Source organism: Vigna unguiculata, chromosome 7, assembly GCF_037176805.1.
Source record: "Vigna unguiculata cultivar grain cowpea cultivar isolate G323 ecotype 2 chromosome 7, ASM3717680v1, whole genome shotgun sequence".
In the NCBI taxonomy this organism is placed as follows: Eukaryota; Viridiplantae; Streptophyta; class Magnoliopsida; order Fabales; family Fabaceae; genus Vigna; species Vigna unguiculata.
This window is the reverse complement of record NC_140798.1, coordinates 29,436,820-29,456,041: the sequence shown is the minus strand read 5'-3', so window position 1 is coordinate 29,456,041 and position 19,222 is coordinate 29,436,820. Positions and strand designations below refer to the sequence as shown.

General features: G+C 29.8%; 2 protein-coding genes across 5 annotated transcripts; one reads left to right on the top strand and one right to left on the bottom strand.

Moving 5' to 3' along the window:
• Positions 1–1,311: 1,311 nt before the first annotated feature.
• Positions 1,312–6,979, top strand: LOC114191797 (hydroxyisourate hydrolase-like). 2 transcript variants are annotated; one of them, XM_028081192.2, is made up of 13 exons: positions 1,312–1,501; positions 1,782–1,845; positions 2,981–3,036; positions 3,235–3,310; positions 3,454–3,525; positions 3,664–3,751; positions 4,019–4,277; positions 4,615–4,730; positions 4,942–5,159; positions 5,495–5,523; positions 5,615–5,702; positions 6,096–6,186; positions 6,523–6,979. In XM_028081192.2, the coding sequence occupies exons 1-13, from the start codon at positions 1,334–1,336 to the stop codon at positions 6,767–6,769; spliced, it is 1,572 nt and encodes a 523-aa protein (XP_027936993.2). In that variant the 5' UTR covers positions 1,312–1,333; the 3' UTR covers positions 6,770–6,979. The 2 variants fall into 2 exon arrangements, with proteins under 2 accessions (XP_027936993.2, XP_085532430.1); XM_085676304.1 differs by lacking the exon at positions 1,782–1,845 and having other exon boundaries at positions 1,396–1,501.
• A 1,754-nt stretch (positions 6,980–8,733) lies between these two features.
• On the bottom strand, positions 8,734–10,239 carry LOC114192794 (universal stress protein PHOS32-like). Of its 3 annotated transcripts, none has more exons than XM_028082610.2 (4): positions 9,950–10,239; positions 9,777–9,880; positions 9,558–9,679; positions 8,734–9,199 (listed from the first exon to the last, which is right to left on the bottom strand). In XM_028082610.2, the coding sequence occupies exons 1-4, from the start codon at positions 10,119–10,121 to the stop codon at positions 9,112–9,114; spliced, it is 486 nt and encodes a 161-aa protein (XP_027938411.1). In that variant the 5' UTR covers positions 10,122–10,239; the 3' UTR covers positions 8,734–9,111. The 3 variants fall into 3 exon arrangements, with proteins under 3 accessions (XP_027938411.1, XP_027938412.1, XP_027938413.1); XM_028082611.2 differs by having other exon boundaries at positions 9,777–9,871; positions 9,950–10,216; XM_028082612.2 differs by having other exon boundaries at positions 9,777–9,844; positions 9,950–10,197.
• Positions 10,240–19,222: the final 8,983 nt, after the last annotated feature.

Genomic DNA, 19,222 nt, shown 5'->3' with positions numbered 1-19,222 from the left:
CATGACTAAAAGAGAAGTATTCAGAATTACTATATTATTAATTTAATTTCTTTTATAAAAGTATAAGTAATTTATTTAAATGGAATTAATAATATTATTAGAATCATTTTCAGAATAATTAAAAAAAAATTAATAAAAAAGATTATTTTTAATATAAATATTAATATAATATTAATGTAAATAATAAATTTGGTTTTAATTTAAAAAATGGTAATATTTGTTTTATTGTAATTTTAATTAAAACTGAATTAAATAAAAAAGATAAAATACAAGAACCAAATTAAATATAAGACATCATATAATACTAATATTGACATGTAACTAGTCATGACACGTGGACAATAAAATTTTTTTAAAAGAAAATTAATTAAAAAAAAAGAAACTAATTGAAAATTTTTTCAAAATTTTAAAGTTGATTGAAATAAAAATTCAGAGATCGACTTAAAACTTTCAACTAAAGTAGTCCGGGGGCACGCTGAAATCACTTGTTTTCTTCCCTTGATGGTTGTGGCCTCAAAGGCATGAAAGGGGTATGCAATATCCACAATATTCCAGAAAGTATTTCTTCCATTTAGACTGATAGGGATTGGTGATTGCACTAATTAAATTTGCATAAATCCAATATTCTTGGCCTTTTTCAATCAATTATTAGGACAAAAATTTAATTTAGTGGGAAAATAATATTAAACGTACTGAATTAAGTTTTTATTAATTAACAGTATATATTAAAATGGGATTTTTAATTGTGCTAAAAGAAATTTAAAGAAAAAGGACATTGTTCAAAAACTAATCTTTTATTATATAAGAAAAGTCTTGCTACGAGTTTTATAAGAATATTAGTTAAAAACTAATAAAAGTTACTTGTTTGTTTACGTATTATCTCTTTTTCAACCATTTTATCTATGGTATTTTTAATACGCAATAATCAGTTTATTTGAGAAAATTATCGGGAAAAAATAAAATCAGTTGTTTTACTAAATAAAATTAATTAACTAAAAATTATTGACTTTTTAAAATATTTTTTTATAAACATATTTTAACACTATTGAAAGGCTTCGCAATAAATGATAAATTTTTATTTTAGTTTAGGAAGAAAAATATTGTTTTAGGATATATATATATATATATATATATATATATATATATATATATATATATATAAAGGGAGAAGATTCAAACATAAGAAAAAGGCTCGAAGGTGTAGGAACAATACCAATCTTAATTTCAACATCCACACATCAATAAATTGAAAGACGAAGCCCATGGACCCCTCCGTTTTGGCACATTCGTTTCCACTTGAAATAAATGTTGTCCATGATGAGGTTGAAATCAAATGTCTCGTGAAACGATGGAAGCACCACACACATGCTTCAGCAACGCTATCATTCTCGGTTTCTTGCTTCTGAATTTGGTTTTGGGGAGAGTTATCGGTGCCGATACCTATAACAGAGATGATTTTCCGGCCGATTTTGTTTTCGGTTCAGGCACCTCTGCTTACCAGGTTCAGCCTGAATTCCTCTATATTTTTTCATCTCATTTCATCGTTTTTCTTTTATTATTCTGTTATGTTGCAGTTACAGAAATTCGGACTGTAGTGACGATTTTTAGTAGTGTTTATTTGGTATGTCCATTAATTTTAGCATATTAAAAAAACTTTTAAATATTTAACAATATTGAAATTAATTTTTATAATTGTATTTTGACATTACAACGAAAAGATAACACCATAAAAGAGAATCCAAATTAATCTGTAAATGTGTTATTGTTATTATTGTAAACAGGTGGAAGGAGCTCCGAATGAAGACGGAAGAAGTGATAGCATATGGGATACCTTTGCCCACGCTGGTTCCTTTGCTTTACTCTACATTCTTTCTTCTTCGCATCCTTCTTACCAATTTTATATAAATCTAGATTTTTCATATTTTTGGAAATTGCGCACAATAAATCGAAATTAAGCGAATACTACCGTATAATTGTTTTTTTATTATTGTAAAGTTTAAGAAAATATTAAGACTCCAAAATATTAAGGCCAAAGGGAAACCCAAATTATTAAGCCAAATTTTTTAATGTTTGTGTTATGTTACTATATGGACTCAAAGTTATCTAAAACTCTCACAAAATTGAAATTAACAATGTAAAATTATCAAAATTTTGAAAATGAAATGTTTCTGCTTAGTGCCATTAGAGACACTTTTTGGCAACATAGGTGATGGAAGTATTATTTAATAAGAAAATGATTTAAATGGTAACTTTCGCGTTTTTAAGTATTTTATGTACTAAGACTAATACAATGCAGCAAATGCATTCCATTTTGGGAAACGTCAAAACTATCTTTTCTAGATTCCAAACTTTCTCTGAATTAATGCAATCTCACGAATCTATAATTTGGAGTTTATTAGAATTAACTGATGTAATAAGAGAATTTAAAATACGTCAAACTCAACATAATATAAAAAAAAAAAAATGTGTTGACGACGAAAAAGAATACAAAGAAACAAATAGGAATAGGAGGACGGGGGAAGAAGAGATGTGTTGATAAGAACTAAAACTTTAAAAATATTAAATCAACCTGCATCATTTTACTTCAACCTTCAATGTAATGCAAGGTAAGACATTAAATAAGAATTTGTTGCCACGGTTATATCTTCTTTAAGGCATAAAGTTTGTAATATTTTATTACTAGAATTTGCCTACAACATTGAAGAATCAAAATTCAGAGAATGAAATATTCTCACAATTCTCTCCTCCTCCTCCTCCTCCTTTTCCATGTGTGTGGTTTCATTTTTATAACTTTAATAGCAGATTAAATCCTCTTAAGAAAAAGCATTTATCATATCATACATAGATTTACTGTGAGACGTGAATGAGTGATGAACAACCAGGGAACATAAATTTACTAATCTAGTTTTGCATTCTCAATTACATACCAATCATTATTCACTTAAAAATTCAGTCCCAGGCAATAATTTTTAATGAACAGGATATATGCATGGAGAAAATGGAGATGTAGCATGTGATGGGTACCACAAGTATAAAGTGAATATGCTTATCCTTGATATTTTTTTATTTGCCCGTTATAGCATTATTCATTGTGTTGCGATTCTCCCATTTCTGGGAGATTAGAGAACATTGAGGCATAAGCTGCTCAAATAATAGAGATTTAGCCACTGTTTTGTTCAACTGTTAAAGCGTCACTGTAGCACCGTTTGATTTTAATTGTTTTATGAAATGCAGGAAGATGTGAGGCTAATGGTGGAAACAGGACTTGAAGCCTATAGATTTTCCATTTCTTGGTCCAGACTGTTACCAAGTATCATACTCAACACAAACCCTTCAATTTTATATATATATATATATATATATATATATATATATATATATATATATATATATATATATATATATATATATATATATATCAACACTTTTCAAAAAGCTTATGTTTTTCCTCAGACGGAAGAGGAGCCGTTAATCCCAAAGGATTGCAGTACTATAACAATCTCATCAATCAGCTCATCAGCAATGGTTATACTTAATTTTGGGTCTCTTAATTAGCTTGCAAAATTAGCCATGCATTGATTTCACTCCAACCAAATAAATAAACAAATTTGAAATCTCTTTAAGTTCTACAACTGATATAGTTACCCTACTTCCCTGGAGCAGGAATCCAACCACATGTGACATTACACAACTATGACCTTCCACAGGTTCTTGAAGATGAATATGGAGGATGGGTTAGTCGTGACATCATGTACGCTTCTGATCTCTTGCACCTTATAGGGAAATTCTAACTACTCTAACAATGGGTGTGTGCGTTCGCTTTTGCTTGCATACAAATTACTACTCTTATTCCACATCTACTTTTATTAATTTTTTTATTTAATGATTTTTGATTTATATTTTATTATTATGTCGAATTGTTAAATTGTTTGACGGAATTAAGAGAAAATGTCAGATGTCCAATTAATTTTTTCTATTGATAAATAGTAATAGATAAGTTACTTGGATGTAAATGCAGAAGAGACTTCACATACTATGCTGATCTATGTTTTAGAGAGTTTGGCGACAGAGTCTTGTATTGGACCACTGTGAACGAACCCAACATTTTTGCCTTAGGTGGTTATGATCAGGGAACCTGCCCACCTCAACGATGTTCTCCCCCATTTTGTGCTATAAAGAGTAATAGAGGCAACTCCACATATGAACCCTACTTGGCAGTTCATCATATTTTGTTAGCTCACTCTTCAGCTGCCAGATTGTACCGGAGAAAATACTTGGTATATCACCTAATCTTACATATCCATGTTAATGGCAAAATCTTCAACAAATATACTTTGCACTAAACTTAAAAAGATTTGTCTATAATGTAATTCTTCACAAATTTTGTAATCGCTATCAGTGCGAAGTGTTTTTAAATTATTATCTCTTAACAAATTGTTATTATCTAAAAGTTATACAATGTGGTTTTGGATTAATTGGCCATTTCAACTTAAATTCTTAAACTTATAATCCTTATCTGATTTTCAATCTCTATATATTGACTTTGTTTCATCTCACATCCAAATTTGTTGACAAAGAATGTTCTTTTTCTAAGAAATTCGTGTAACATTGCAGAACAAACAACATGGATTTGTTGGTATCTCTATCTTCGTGTTTGGACTTTTACCACAAACAAATACAGAGAAAGACAGGGCAGCAACTCAACGAGCTCGTGACTTTTTGGTTGGTTGGTAAGCAACAATCCCTAAGATTGGTTTGTTTTACTTCTTTCTTCCACTTATTCTTAAGTTGTTCCCTTAAGATAGATGCTTATTTATAACTGAAGTTCTATCGCATGCTATTCTATCTTCTTAAAGACTGTTTTCTTTAATTGGACATACCAATACATGTGTCCAAGAATAATAAACTTGACAATTTTACAAGTATGCTTTGATATTGCAGGGTTATGGAACCCTTGCAGTATGGAGACTATCCAATTTCCATGAAGAAAAACGCTGGTGTAAGAATTCCGGCCTTCACAACTCGTGAATCTGAACAACTCAAGGGTTCATTTGACTTTATAGGAGTCATTCACTACACCAGTGTCAATATCACAGACAATTCTGACGTCCTTAAGAATCAACTCAGAGATTACGCCGCAGACTGGGCTGCAAAGACTTGTAAGTACTTCATTAGGCTTACGGATAGTGAATTTAGTAAGAGATTAAAGAGGTAAAAATGCAAATATGAGTTAGTTGAGTAGAAGGGATAAATTTGTACGGTATATTATGAAAAAGAATAATTATAAGCACTTAGTCTTAATTTTTTAATCATGAACGGTATCATTACATGCGGGTTTGTTCAACTTGTGAACTTTCACATCATTTACCATTTCACTCTAATGTAATAATACCCCTTACATAGCCTAATGATCTATTTGATAGTATAAAAATAATAATAATAAAAAGTTGATAACGTTACATTATAATGACTTGTCGTTTTTCTGATCTTGCAGTAGGATCGCATGTATATACAAATGAAGAGGTATCAATAAAATAAAATGTCACATAAATTGGTTCTATTTTTTAGATTATCCGTTGTGCAAATAACTGACTTTTCGCCTTACATGATTCAGTATCCTATCACACCGTGGATTATGCTGGCAGAATTGAATAAATTCAAGCTCCTTTATGGAAATCCTCCTATATTCATTCATGAAAATGGTCTCTCTCTCCCTCTCTCTATAAGATTCCGTATAATTGCAATGAATATTTTTTAGTAAAATCAACCCTTGATGTTATACGGATTGAATATTAAGCTCGGGGTCATAGTTCTATTGTTCTAAACAAAGCAACTTGATTACATTAGGCATTTTTTATACTGTTTACCTAAATGCGACTAACAATGCCATTGGTTAATGGCATAGTGCGGTTAACTTGTATTTCCCTACAAAAACCACCTTTAAACTTAGTTGTATGGAACTTTACTACAAAACTTTATTACATATGTATTAATGGTAGACTAGGAAATCCTGTTGATGAAATCTAGGTTGCTCTTGTGAAACATGATAAGTTCAAATGATTGAATGAGTTACTGATTAAATTTTGGGTTGTTAGGTCAACGAACACCAAGCAATTCGTCACTACAAGACGTGTCAAGGGTGAAATACTTGCATGGATATATTGGTGCAGTGCTGGATGCCTTGAGGTATGTAACCACTGCTCTAACTCATGTAATAAATATATCACAATTTTTTAATCACTTCCACAGGAATTCCTTAAGTTGCTTTTATTTATGACTGCGGAATCTAAATTATGGATAACTGATCTATTGAACTATACTGTTTATAACTAATCTTGTGAAGTGACTCATGTAGAGAATTTATCAAACATACCCAGAACACACACTGACAAGCAAAAGAACACAAATACTTGAACTAGAAAAAACAAAGTAGTTATCATTAGATTGTAATACAGTGGTTTATTTTTCTGTAAGTGTTCCCATGCGTTCTCTGATATTCTGCATCACTCCAAAATTTCTCAGAGATGGATTAAACATAAAGGGGTATTTTGCCTGGTCTTTCCTTGATTTGTTCGAGTTGTTGGATGGATACAAGTCTAGCTTTGGCCTATACTATGTTGATAGGGATGATCCAGAGTTGAAGAGACACCCAAAGCTCTCTGCAAAATGGTACAGCCGATTTTTGAAGAATAGAAACAGTTCTATAGTTGGAAATGTTGAACTTGAGAAGAATCCCTCACTCGTTTCAATTGGCCACTTACTTGAGTAGGTTCTTTGTTTGTTATCATGAAAAAGTCATTACATAGAGGTGGTATTAGTATGATTATTTTCCCTTAAATACATAACATAAGAATAAACTTGGAGAAAGCCTAAATACCTCGGCAAATTTCAATTCAGATTGCAAAAGAAGGATAGAGAGAGCTGACAAGTAAAGCATTCTCATGACAAAAATGAAAATAGAAAATTTTGATATTATAAAGTAGGCTTGACCTTTTCTTAAAATAATAAGAAAAAAAAATCGACATATTGTAGAGATAATGCAGAATTAAATACGAAAGTACTAGCCTTATGAATTAGTATTTATTATTTGTATGATTGTTTTAAAATATTTTCTTATTTTGTTTTCAAATTGCCAATAAAAGGCAAAAATTTGTAAAAGTCCATCCGGTAAAAATAAACTGTAAAAGTTTAAAGAACTATTTTTGTTTCTTTTTGCAACCAGGAAAGAATATACAACCACCTGTTTTTTGTCCAATTCGAACTCCAAGAGACAACATATCATCATATTCAGAAACACCATCCACAAGATGAAGTCATTTATACTTCTACGTCTTAAAATTTCCACAGATAAAATATTTTCATCATTACTTATCCATCACATATGCAGTTGGTGATGCAGCCACAAAGTGTTTGGAAAGACAAAGTCCTTATCCAATTAAAAGTACATAAAAACGACAACAAACTTCTCTTTAAAAAATAATAGCAATAAAAAAATGGTGAATGAGGACAAAAAGAAAGAACTCTTTAAACGAACCTGAACAAAGAATAGGTCGATCTTTAAACATTGACATGGCGAACCTAAGAATGGGAGAGAGAACTAGAGAGAAAATATGAGAGAAAATAAGAAAGAAAAATTGGAAACAAAGACACAACGGCGGGAGGCAACAATATTATATACATAGGACTAGTAAAAAATGTTGAAATTAATAGGCTACGATTCTATATGTAATATAAGATCTAAAGTTATATTACTTTACTATATGTTATTGTATCGGAGTAAAAACAAGAAAATAAATGAAAATATTTATCTTTGATGAAATTGAAATATAACCCATCCAACTTAGAAACGTGATGTACAAATAAATATTTGAAAACAAAGATATATCATATTCAAATTAAATATTTTAAATTACCATTTATTACGATAAGTATACATTATTGTATATGTTATTTCTTATTATTTAACTGATTTGAAAAATTAAATTATTTATTATAAATAAAAGTTGAATTATTTATTATAGATAATATATAATGACTTTTCTTCATACAACATCGTTTATTTGTTTAATCTATTTCAAACTTAACACATACATATAACCATTATAAACAAATATTTAATAATAATTTAAATTCATATATATATATATATATATATATATATATATATAAAATAATTTTGATAATTTTTTAATTATTTATTACTTTAATTATTATTATTATTTAAAATATAATATATAAAATTAATCGATTATTTAGAATTTCTTTTTGGTATTAAATATAATTAAAAAAAATCCGTGCGGGTACAAATACCAATATTTTACACTTGAGAGTCTATTATCTTGACTTCGTTTCAACTATGAAAGGTTAATGCCTTAATGAGAAGAATGACTCGTATATTAATGAATAAGAAGATAAAAGAAAACTAATTATAATCAATTCAAACTTATACATAATATTTAAGAAAGAATGACTCGTGTATTGATAAATAAGAAGATAAAAAAAACTAATTATAATCAATTCAAACTTATCTATAATATTTAATAATTAATCTTTCAAAATACGTAAATACTTAGATTCTTCAAATATACTTATAAATGACCAGACACCAAAATTATAAACTTAAATATTTTAGTGCATTTACTCCGGTACATCAACGATACCAAAAGCTTTCAGTAGGAAATAAAAAATAAAAAAGCCTTACTTTTAACAGATTAAAGGAACCATCCCAATAAATTGAACCAATTTTGCTATCTCCATTTGCATATATCAGAATTCACAAGTACATCTACTGTCCCAAAATCCTCACATCCCGATCACGATCCCTCCACTGATCAAGAAATAAACAAAACCAAATTGCTCATAGAAACTTTCAAGCTAGTAGCCCAGGAAAGAACTAATGAAACATATTTACTTCAATAACTTATTGTGTACAAAACAAAGCGGAAGTATTTTATGATTTCAATCTTTAGTAGTAAAGTCTATTACATCATAAGAACAAGCATGACATAGTCATAGAAGAAGCACAGCTCCGAAATTCAGTGAGTATTATCATTTTTCCTTTGTCTGTAAGTATTATGTTTATTGTTGTATCACAGACACAGGCAATGTAGATCAATGTTTGATTTTTGGCTTCTTCACTATCATCACCGTGCAGTGAGCATGATGAGCACAATAGTCACTCACACTCCCTAAAACAGCCCTGCAAAAGTTAACAAAGAAAACCTAATTCACAAGCTTCTACAGGAAGAATATACACAAAATTATTAGATAGTTTCAAACCATGATTTTAACCCATCCTTTATACCGTATAATCAGGTTTTTCAATTTACAAAAACAAAAAAAATTAACAAAGTTAAAGTGTCATCTAAAACTGTTTAAGATCCCGGTGATATGAGGAAGTTCTCATATCAGAATTTATGTTATTGGTATTGGAAATTTAAGAAATTTGAGCTATAAATATATGAGGTTAAGATCTTATATGAACTCAAATCTCATTCTCCCACCCATTATTACATCACATGGCAACTAAATATACCAAAACTGCAGAGAGCAAGTACCTTTTTATAGCTCCATAACCGTGACTACCCACAACCAATATTGCTGCACGATACTTTTCCACAGCATCACAAAGAACATTTCTAGGATCACCTTCCACCACCTCTGCTGTGACATCCTCTACCTAAGGAATAATCCGATCTTACCAATGATGATAACTGATAAAGAATAAATCCAACATACAGTCATAAGTGATAAGAGAAAGTTAAGAATGAAATTACAGATTTTTCGATGCAAAGTTGTTTAGCGGAATCAACGACTCTGGCGGCAATCTTTCTCAAATCGGAATCTACAATAGGCAATATCTCAGCGGCACCTACATACACTAAGGAAGGGGTTCTGAATTGGATTAAACAAAGGTGAGAGAGTGAAGTAAGTAACAGAAGAGACGTACCAGGTCCAGCGAGACCCACAGCAGAAGTGGCGGTAGGCCTGGAGTGGACGAGAACCAGCTTGAAAATTGGGCTCGGAAAGAAGTGATCAAGGGTCCACTTGAGAGCGTACGTGCTCTGTTCACTATCATCTATTCCTATCACCACCACTTGTTTCTCTGACGATCCTGCCATCTCAAAAACCACCGCAGCTCAAACAAATACCCCTCTCTTATTCTCACTTCCCTCTGCAACCCCAGTTATTTATAAACCCATCCAAACCCACTTGTCAATTATTGAATCGTTGCTTAATCGTGAAACCCTTGTCTGAAAACGACGTAGGCGCAGCTTCTCGTCCCTTGCGGATACTGTAGGATAAAAAAGGGACCACCAATACAATTCAGTAAAGTTTATTAGTTTATTTATGTATTTATTATTTAGCCCCTTTTTTTTATATTTCAAATTTTAAATATCAATACATTTCGTAGCCAGTAAATACTCCCCTTCGTTGTTGTCAAAACTCATATGATAATCATAGAACATCCATTCATTGAATCTGATTCCTACATTATAAGATTTAAATTGTTTGGGATAGCGTAAGATACTTTTTCTTCTTCTTTTGGTATGTGGCGTAAGATTTTTCTAAATACCGAACAGTTACTTCTTATCACGAAAGTACTTAAAATCTTAGTATTTTTTTAGTTATTACTAATTCTTTATTTTTAAATAATTACTAGTTAATATCAAGATATGGAGAGTGTATTGGGAATAAAATAAAATAAAAATAAATAAGAAACTGAAATGATTGGATGTATGAAATGTTTGTAATGGTTTATTTGGTGATTAAATAGCCGAAGAACGGTTTATTTGGTGAAGCATGTGATGTGGGTCATATGATGTCACGGGATAGTTGTGAGACAAGAGAAGGCAAATCTGTGTGCGGCAACTTTAAAACGTGATCCAGTGGTAACGAACATTGTTCTATACGTAATTTTAACTTTTTTTTAATTAAATAGTTACTTAAATTAAATACAGTTAGATTTAATTTAATATGCTACGGTTTGATTTATATTAATATTTTTATTATTTTTTTAATTTTAATCTGAACTAACCTGTCGTTTTAGTGAGAAAAAACAAAATAAATAAACACTTTTTAATCATTTTGAATGTTTAGAATTTTTTTCTTCTCTTTTTTTATACATTAATTGGATAAGAGTGAGAGTCGTTAGTGTTTCCCTGAGCCTCCCTCAGTGGCTACCTGGCCGGAACAAGGAGCAGTCCTTGATGTAGGAACTGGGCAGCATATTTGGGCCCCACACTTACTTTTTAATTCTGTAGTTATACATGGCTCAACTCAACCACAAATATATAAAACACAGGATATTTTAGGATTATATTAATGATGGTAACATTATTTCATAAATTCATAATATTTAATTTAAAAATTTGTGTTTTGTTTATGCCATTTTTTGTTAAATTAAAAATTTTAGTTTTTATTTAAACATGTGTGATATTTAGTTCATTCTTTGTTTCAATATCGATAAAAGAATTGTCATTCTAGGTTAAATTTGAACGTGAAAATTTATATTCGTATGTTTTTAAAATTAGGCTTAAATACCTTTTTGTCCTCATTTTTGCAGTGTTTGTTGCGGATGGTCCTTATTTTGACCAAATGTGTAAAATGGTCCTCATTTTGACAGAATGTTTAAAATAATCCTCATTTATACCGAATGTTTAAAATGGTCATCATTTACGCAATTTGTGTTTTATTTGGTCCTTTTTTATAACGCTGTTTAAATCATTAACGGAGCATTATACAGGTGGCACAGTTTGTATTAGGGTGTGTTACATGTACTGTACAGGTGTGGTAATTAGATATTTGGGGATAAATAAGTGAGCTAGGGTTTTGGTAAGGAATTTTTGGACAGTTGGTGAGTTTTGGCAATCTTGTTCCTCCATTCCCAATTGGTGTTGCTGCAATCTTCTTCCTGCAATCCCATTATATAAGTATGTTACGTCCCAATCTTCTTCCTTCACCTCTGATTGTACTCGTTGGAGGCAACCGTGTTGTATCATTTCGTGCACTGTTGGTGGTTCAAAGAGAAATGGATAAGTACACTGTGAATGTGGATGCTCAACATTGCAGCGGTAGGAAATGGCTTCTGACTGTTATCCCTTGCTGTCATGCTATTGCAGCAATGAATTTCATCTATGTCAATGCTGAGGACTTATACCAATCTGCTTCAAGAGATCCATCTACGAAGAAATATATCAATCCATCATCTTTCCAGTCAATGGTGAAGTCTTATGGGAAATAACTCCCTACCCTAACGTCCATCCACCACATAAGAGGATCTTACCAGGAAGACCCAAGAAAAAAAGAAGGTTGGAAGAGTGGAAGTTGAGAAAGGATAACACACAAATCAGCAAAGGAGGTCATAGAAAAAAAATGTAGTGGAGAGTCAAGCACCAAATGCCCAATCTGCTGAGAATGCACCAACTGCTAAAACTCAAACAACTCAACCACCAAGGAATGAAGTGGAGAGTCAAGCAGCACAACTACCAACACCAGAAGAATCATCTCAGTCGTTTATGATGAAATTACAAATTAGGAGGAGGTCATGATAGCAACTACAAACGTCTTAGTTATTTTTTGGAATTTCTGATGTAGAATTCATTATTGATGTACTACATTTTGACTTTCCTTAAACTTCGTTCAATTTCACTTTTGATGTAGTGTATTTTGATGAGGATGAATTAATGTTATGAATTTAACTTCTTTCAGACTTAGATCAATTTAATTTTTCCCAAGCTTAGATCAATATCACTTATTTCATTGCTCAGATTAAGATGTCATTTTGAACATGTTGGGACAAATATCAACATAATCAAACTAATTCATTTCTTCATTTAACAATAGTACAAAACAGATTGGACTTTAAAAGATTACACACAATAACAGTATGAATAATACAATAACAACACAAGTGAACCCTATTACTAATTGCAGCCTCTCCTCAGCAACCTTCAACGACTCCAAATCATTAATCTGCCTCATTTGTGTCATGATGATGACATCCTTTTCATCAACACCACTATTTGAAAAAGTTGAAGCCCACATTATTGGAACCACCACTCTATAAATCAATAAACCAAAAATTAAAACCAATTTATTATTAACACAAAAATAAAAACAGATTGTATCCAAAATTTTCTACCAATATTCTTTGGAGTTCTTGTCATTCTCAAAGCTGTCATCTCTCTGCAATTACAAATCGAGATGAATCCATTTCTCGTTGAACCATCAACCGTGCACGAAGTGATACAACACGGTTGCCTCCAACGATTACAACCAGAGGTAAAGTAAGAAGATTGGGACCGTAACATACCTATATAATGGGATTGCAGGAAGAAGAAGATTGCAGCAACACCAATTGGGAATGGAGGAACAAGATTGTCAAAACTCACCAACTGTCCAAACATTCCTTACCAAAATCCTAGCTCACTTATTTATCCCGAAATATCTAATTACCACACCTGTACAGTACACGTAACACACCCTAATACCAAATCGTGTCACCTATACAATGCTCCGTTAATGATTTAAACGGCATCACAGAAAATGACCAAATAAAACACAAATTACGAAAATGAAGACCATTTTAAACATTTGGTAAAAATGATGATCATTTCAAACATTCTATCAAGGATCATTTGCAACAAACACTACGAAAATGAGAACTAAAAAGGATTTAAGCCTTAAAATTAAAATTTTAATTTTATAAATTTGAAAATACGTTAATCAAAACTAAACTTAATTATTAAACACTTTTTTTATTATTAAGTTAAATTTTAACTTATTGACACTAATTTATTGAGGAATTTTGAATTTGAAGGAATGCGTCAATTTCGTCACGCTGTTGTTTGATTTGTGCGGTCAAACCATTGGATAATAGAATTAGAAAAGAGGAGGAGTGATGATTGTTGTTGTTTCGGTTGAATACTAGATAATGTTAAAGGATTTTTCTTGGCAAAAAAAAATCTCTTTTAATAAACGTGATCACCTTAAATATTTACAATAATATGATATCATCGTAATCTACATTGTCACGGAAGACTTTCTTAACAAATAAGTGAACATATGAATATAATAGAAATATGAATATAATAGAAATGATTAAATTGAGTATTTATATCTATGCATATGGTTTTCTCTTTTTGTTCACAATTACTTTTTTGTACTTTACACTTTGTAATTTAATTATTTATTATTTTAACAGTTATTTTGTTTTTTTATTCAACAGCATTTATTCTATTCTTTTTTCTCCATTTATTCTTCTATAAATATAAATTTATATTATATATTAACTTAACAATATTATAATATCATCACCTATTAACATAATATCATACATATTTACAAAATATATACACAAAAATACGATAGTGTCTGTGTTTAGACTAATTTTATATAAAATGGATTGAATTGTGAAAAATAAAATTAAATAAATAGATTAAATAAATATCACATGAAAAGAAAATATAAAATTTTAAAAAATTAATATTCTTAATTTTGATACACTAATATATTTTTATTATATATATATATATATATATATATATATATATATATATACCTTTTTGTTTATTAATTGTGAGGTTTTTAACACGTTTTTTTAATTTCTAAGATAAAAAGTAAAAAAATAAAAGTTTCTCAAAATATATGTAATATTACAATTAAAATTTATAATAAAAAGGCTTTTGATAATGTAAAAATTGTTTAAATTTGTATAACCAATAATATATATATATATATATATATATATATATATATATATATATATATATATATATATATATATACTAGATTACATTTTATTATAATTTTTTAGAAATATAACATTTAGTGGAGAAAACATGAAAAAAAATGTTATAAATTGGTTATAATCATTTTAAATTTTCTCATCTTTATCTAAAGTGAGACTCTTATTAAAATTTTAACATTTACACATAGAACTTAATTAGTTTATGTTAGGATCAGCTCAAGATAAAGTAAGTAAAACACTCATTTTAGGTCTTTAATAAAAAAAGTCTTAATTTTTTTATTAGTAATATTTCTCTATTAAATTAATTATAAAATTATATTTAAAAAAGTACCTTAAAAAAATTTGTTCTACTTATATACCTCTGTTAAATTAATTATAAAATTATGTTTAATAAAAAAACTTCAAAAAAATGTTTTATTACTAATATAAATCTATTAAATTAATTATAAGTTTATGTTTGAGAATAAAATAAAATAAAATTACTATTAGTATATGCTAATTTTTGTTGGTATTAAAAATGATAACGAGTGAGTTAAAACCTTTATTAGTAGATTATAATTTTGTTTACAAATAAGAGAATGATTAGTTATTAAAACCTTTATTATCTTATAATCAATTTAGATTATATTTTCTTCTTTTATCTCTTTATCTTTTTGTGACTTCTCTTGTCTCTCCTTACTTTCATCTCTTTTAAGAGTCATTCGTTTAGGTTTTTGATAAATTAAATTTTTTGAATCTCATATTGTCCGTGTACCAATTTTTTCATCCTTATTTATGGTTAGTATGTTTTTCTTTCTATTTGTGTTGTAGTTGTTTTCATTCTATTTAAAAATTTGCACTAGAATAAGAAATGTGATTCTTTTGCCCTTTTTTGTTTTTTGGTACTTTTTTATTTACGAGTTTTAAGTTTTTTTTTTACATATATCTTGACGAGGAATTGTAATTTTTTTACAAAAATATTAATTAGATCAGGATTTAGTCTTTTGGTGGATAATAGATTAATGGGAGTATAATTCAAAGTTAGATTTCCTGTAAAAAGGTAATCTAAGTTTAGGAAAAAAAAAACTTACTATCGAGTTGGGAAGAACAATAATTTTTTTAACTATCTACTATATATCTAAGAAATTCTTAGTATAGGTAAATTACTGAATTGGACATCTTAACGTACTGACACGTGTCTGAAATAGAGGGTATTTTCGTCTTTTGGGTAATTTTTTTTCAGCTGAAGCATTAATTGTTGATTGATGGTTGTTGACAGACGGAAGCTTCTGCTTCAAGGCATTGTATTTGGCGGAGGTATTTGAATTTTTCTTCTTGCGTTAGGTTTGTTCAGAAACATATTGTGTTTCTTTTTTCTTCTTCTTCAACACTTCATTGTTTCTTCTTTCTTCTTCTTCATAGCAACGTAAGTTTCATTTTTTATTTTGGTTGTTTATTTTCGTTGGTTGATGGTTGTTTCTTCTTCTTCTTCTTCTTTTGCTTTCTTCTGCTTTCTTCTTCTTCTGCATTTTATTTATATATCTTTGTGATTATTGTTGTTCAAGGTTTGCAGAACCTGTTTTGTTGTTCATACCGACGTAAGTTTAAATTTTTTTTTGGGTATTTTTTTTTTGTTGGTTGATGGTTGCTTCTTCTTCTTTTTCTTCTTATGCTTTCTTCTTCTTTCTTCTTCTTCTGCTGTTTATTTGATATTTTTTTTGGTTGTTCAAGGTTTGCAGAAGTTGTTTAGTTCTTCATACCAACGTAAGCCTCCTTCTTCCCTTTTTTTTTATTCTTTTTGTTGTTACGTTACCTTTGTTCGAACACATTTTTGCTTTATTTTTTCTTCTTCTTCGAGTTCATTGCATGTTTTTTGTTCTTCTTCATCTTTCTTCTTCTTCGTACCAACAGTTGTTTAAGTTATAAAACTTTTTGTTCGTCTTTTTATTTTCGTTGTAGTTATTTTTTTATCTTTTTTTTCTGTTGTTGTTCTTCGTTTTTTTGTTGTTGTTCTTCATACAACTTTTATTTTATGTCCTTCTTTTTTGTTCATGTGTTTTTGTTATTTTTAAGTTGTATTGTTTTTTTTTCCTGTAAAGCAGTTGACCTGTTATTTTTATGTATTAGATGGCAAGGAAATTTGATATGATCAAGGATATTAATGGAAAAAGGGAGACTTTGAAACTTGTTGTCCGAATTGTGGATCTGTGGTTTGTTGAGTCATGGGATTCGAAACGAAATATGGAGATGATTCTGACAGATCAAAAGGTAATGTATGATTGTATTGTCATTGTATCAGTGTATTTTGTATGTGTATATATTTGATGCTTATGGATGGTTATGGTGGTCAGGGTGATGTTATCCCTGCTATGATTAAGAAGGAAGACATTGCTACGTGCGAAGACAAGCTAAAGGAAGGAGAAAGTTATATAATGCATAACTTCAAAATTCTTAACAACAGAGCTCAATATAAAGTTTGCGAGCACCTTTTTAAGCTATTGTTTATTGGAGCAACGTCTGTACGACGACAACCAATTGCCAGTATTCCTGCAAAAGTTTGGAAGTTCAAGAGTATAAAGGATATCATTGATGGAAACTATTCTGCAGATTTGTTGGTTGGTAAGTTTTTCTCCTTGATTTATATCTGTTTTCTATTTTTTTGTTGTCTTTACTTACTATTTTGTTTTTCCATTTTAGATGTCATTCGTGTGGTGGATAATGTGGAGGAGAAACCAAGTTCCAAAAATGTTGTGTTTGACCTAAAGGACTTGAGGTACAATTGATTGTTTTGAATTTTAATGGTGTTTTGAATGGTGTTTTGAATTTTAATGGTGTTTTGAATGTCACAGATTAAGTTGATTATTTCATTTTAATGGTGTTTTTAATTTGTTTTTTTTTTCTTTTGTATATTGTAGTGGTGCGTCAATCTGTTGTACTCTTTGGGATTCATATTGTTTGCGTTTGGTTAGTTATTGGAGGGAAAGTCGTGAAACACCTTATCCGGCTATTATTCTTACTCAGGCAAAGATAAAGGCTGCCTCAGGTTTCATTCTATTTCGAGATGTTTGTTATATTGATTAGTCTATGTTAAATGGAAATTTATTTAAATTATTTTGTATATAGGTCCATGGCCGGTGTCATTGTCTAATTGTTGGAATGGGTCGAAGTTGTTTATGGGAGATGATATATCTGAACTCATTGAATTTAGGAAGGAATTTTCAAAGTAATAGTTTTATATTACGACTATGTTATTCTATAACTCTTTGTATTTCACAAGTATTAACTAATGTTTATTGTGTAGAACTACTGCTCATGAAATTTTCGAGGAGGGAAGCCAATATAGTGGATCTTCCCAAATTAGTCATGTTGATAGGTTTATGTATAAAACTGTTGTTAAGAGTGTTTCACAGATCCTGACTGTGATAGAGGTAGTTTCGATTTTGTATACTTTTATAATCGATTTTTGTTATTATTAACCCTTCTTTTATTGTTGTAGGAGATTTCATGTGTTACTGTTGCACATACACTTAAATTTAACTTAGGAAATGATGGATGAAGTTACTTGGTTTGTAACTTATGCGCAAAAAGAACATATGAAGTTGGTTCTTTTAAGTGTTTGAATTGTGGTGGTTATAATGAGTATCCAAAAATGAGGTTAGTAATAGTTGTGTAGTCAAATTTTCTTATTTGTGATTCAATATATGTTTTCAGATACAAGCATCTTATTTATGATTAAATATATGTTTTCAGGTACAAGCTTGAAATTCAAGTGACTGATGGAAAAAAGGTTGCTAACTTCATACTTTAGGACCAAGACTGCATCAATTTAATTGGTCTTTCTGCTGGTGACTTGCGAAAGAAAATGATCAAGGTTGTACATTTTTACTTTTCCATTAGTAATATAATAGTGGCATAATAATACTCATTTCATTTCATCTTTGTTTTTGAAAATATATTAGGATGGTGAGGAGGATCCTAAGTGTTTTCCACAGGATCTAGACGTTCTTTTGGGTTGTACTTTGGCTTTCAAGGTCAAGCCACAAGGAAATAACCGACCTGCTTCAATAATGAGAGTTTCAACTGATTGTGAAATCATAGGTCACATTAGTAGTCTTCTTGGACAAACTGAGGTCGTAATTTTAATCGTTGTGTATTGATTATGTAATGTATTTTGAGATGGAACTAAAGAAATCAAATTTTGCAGGTAATGGAAATTGTTGAAGCTAAAGAAAATTGTTCTGATGAATTAGAGCTTCGTAAGGATAAGTCCATAGTAAGTACTTATTAAATTGGTTGGTTTTATTAATTCCCATTTTCATGTATTGTATGTTTTAATGTATATTGAGTCATGCAGGCAATTGAGGTTGGGAAACGTACGAGTGCCAGTGAGTCTGATGTCCATACTCATACTGAGAGTTCTTTAGTAAGTATTTTAAAGTATGTCTGATTTGTGCTGTGATCAAAATTTATAATTTTAAATGTTAAATTTTC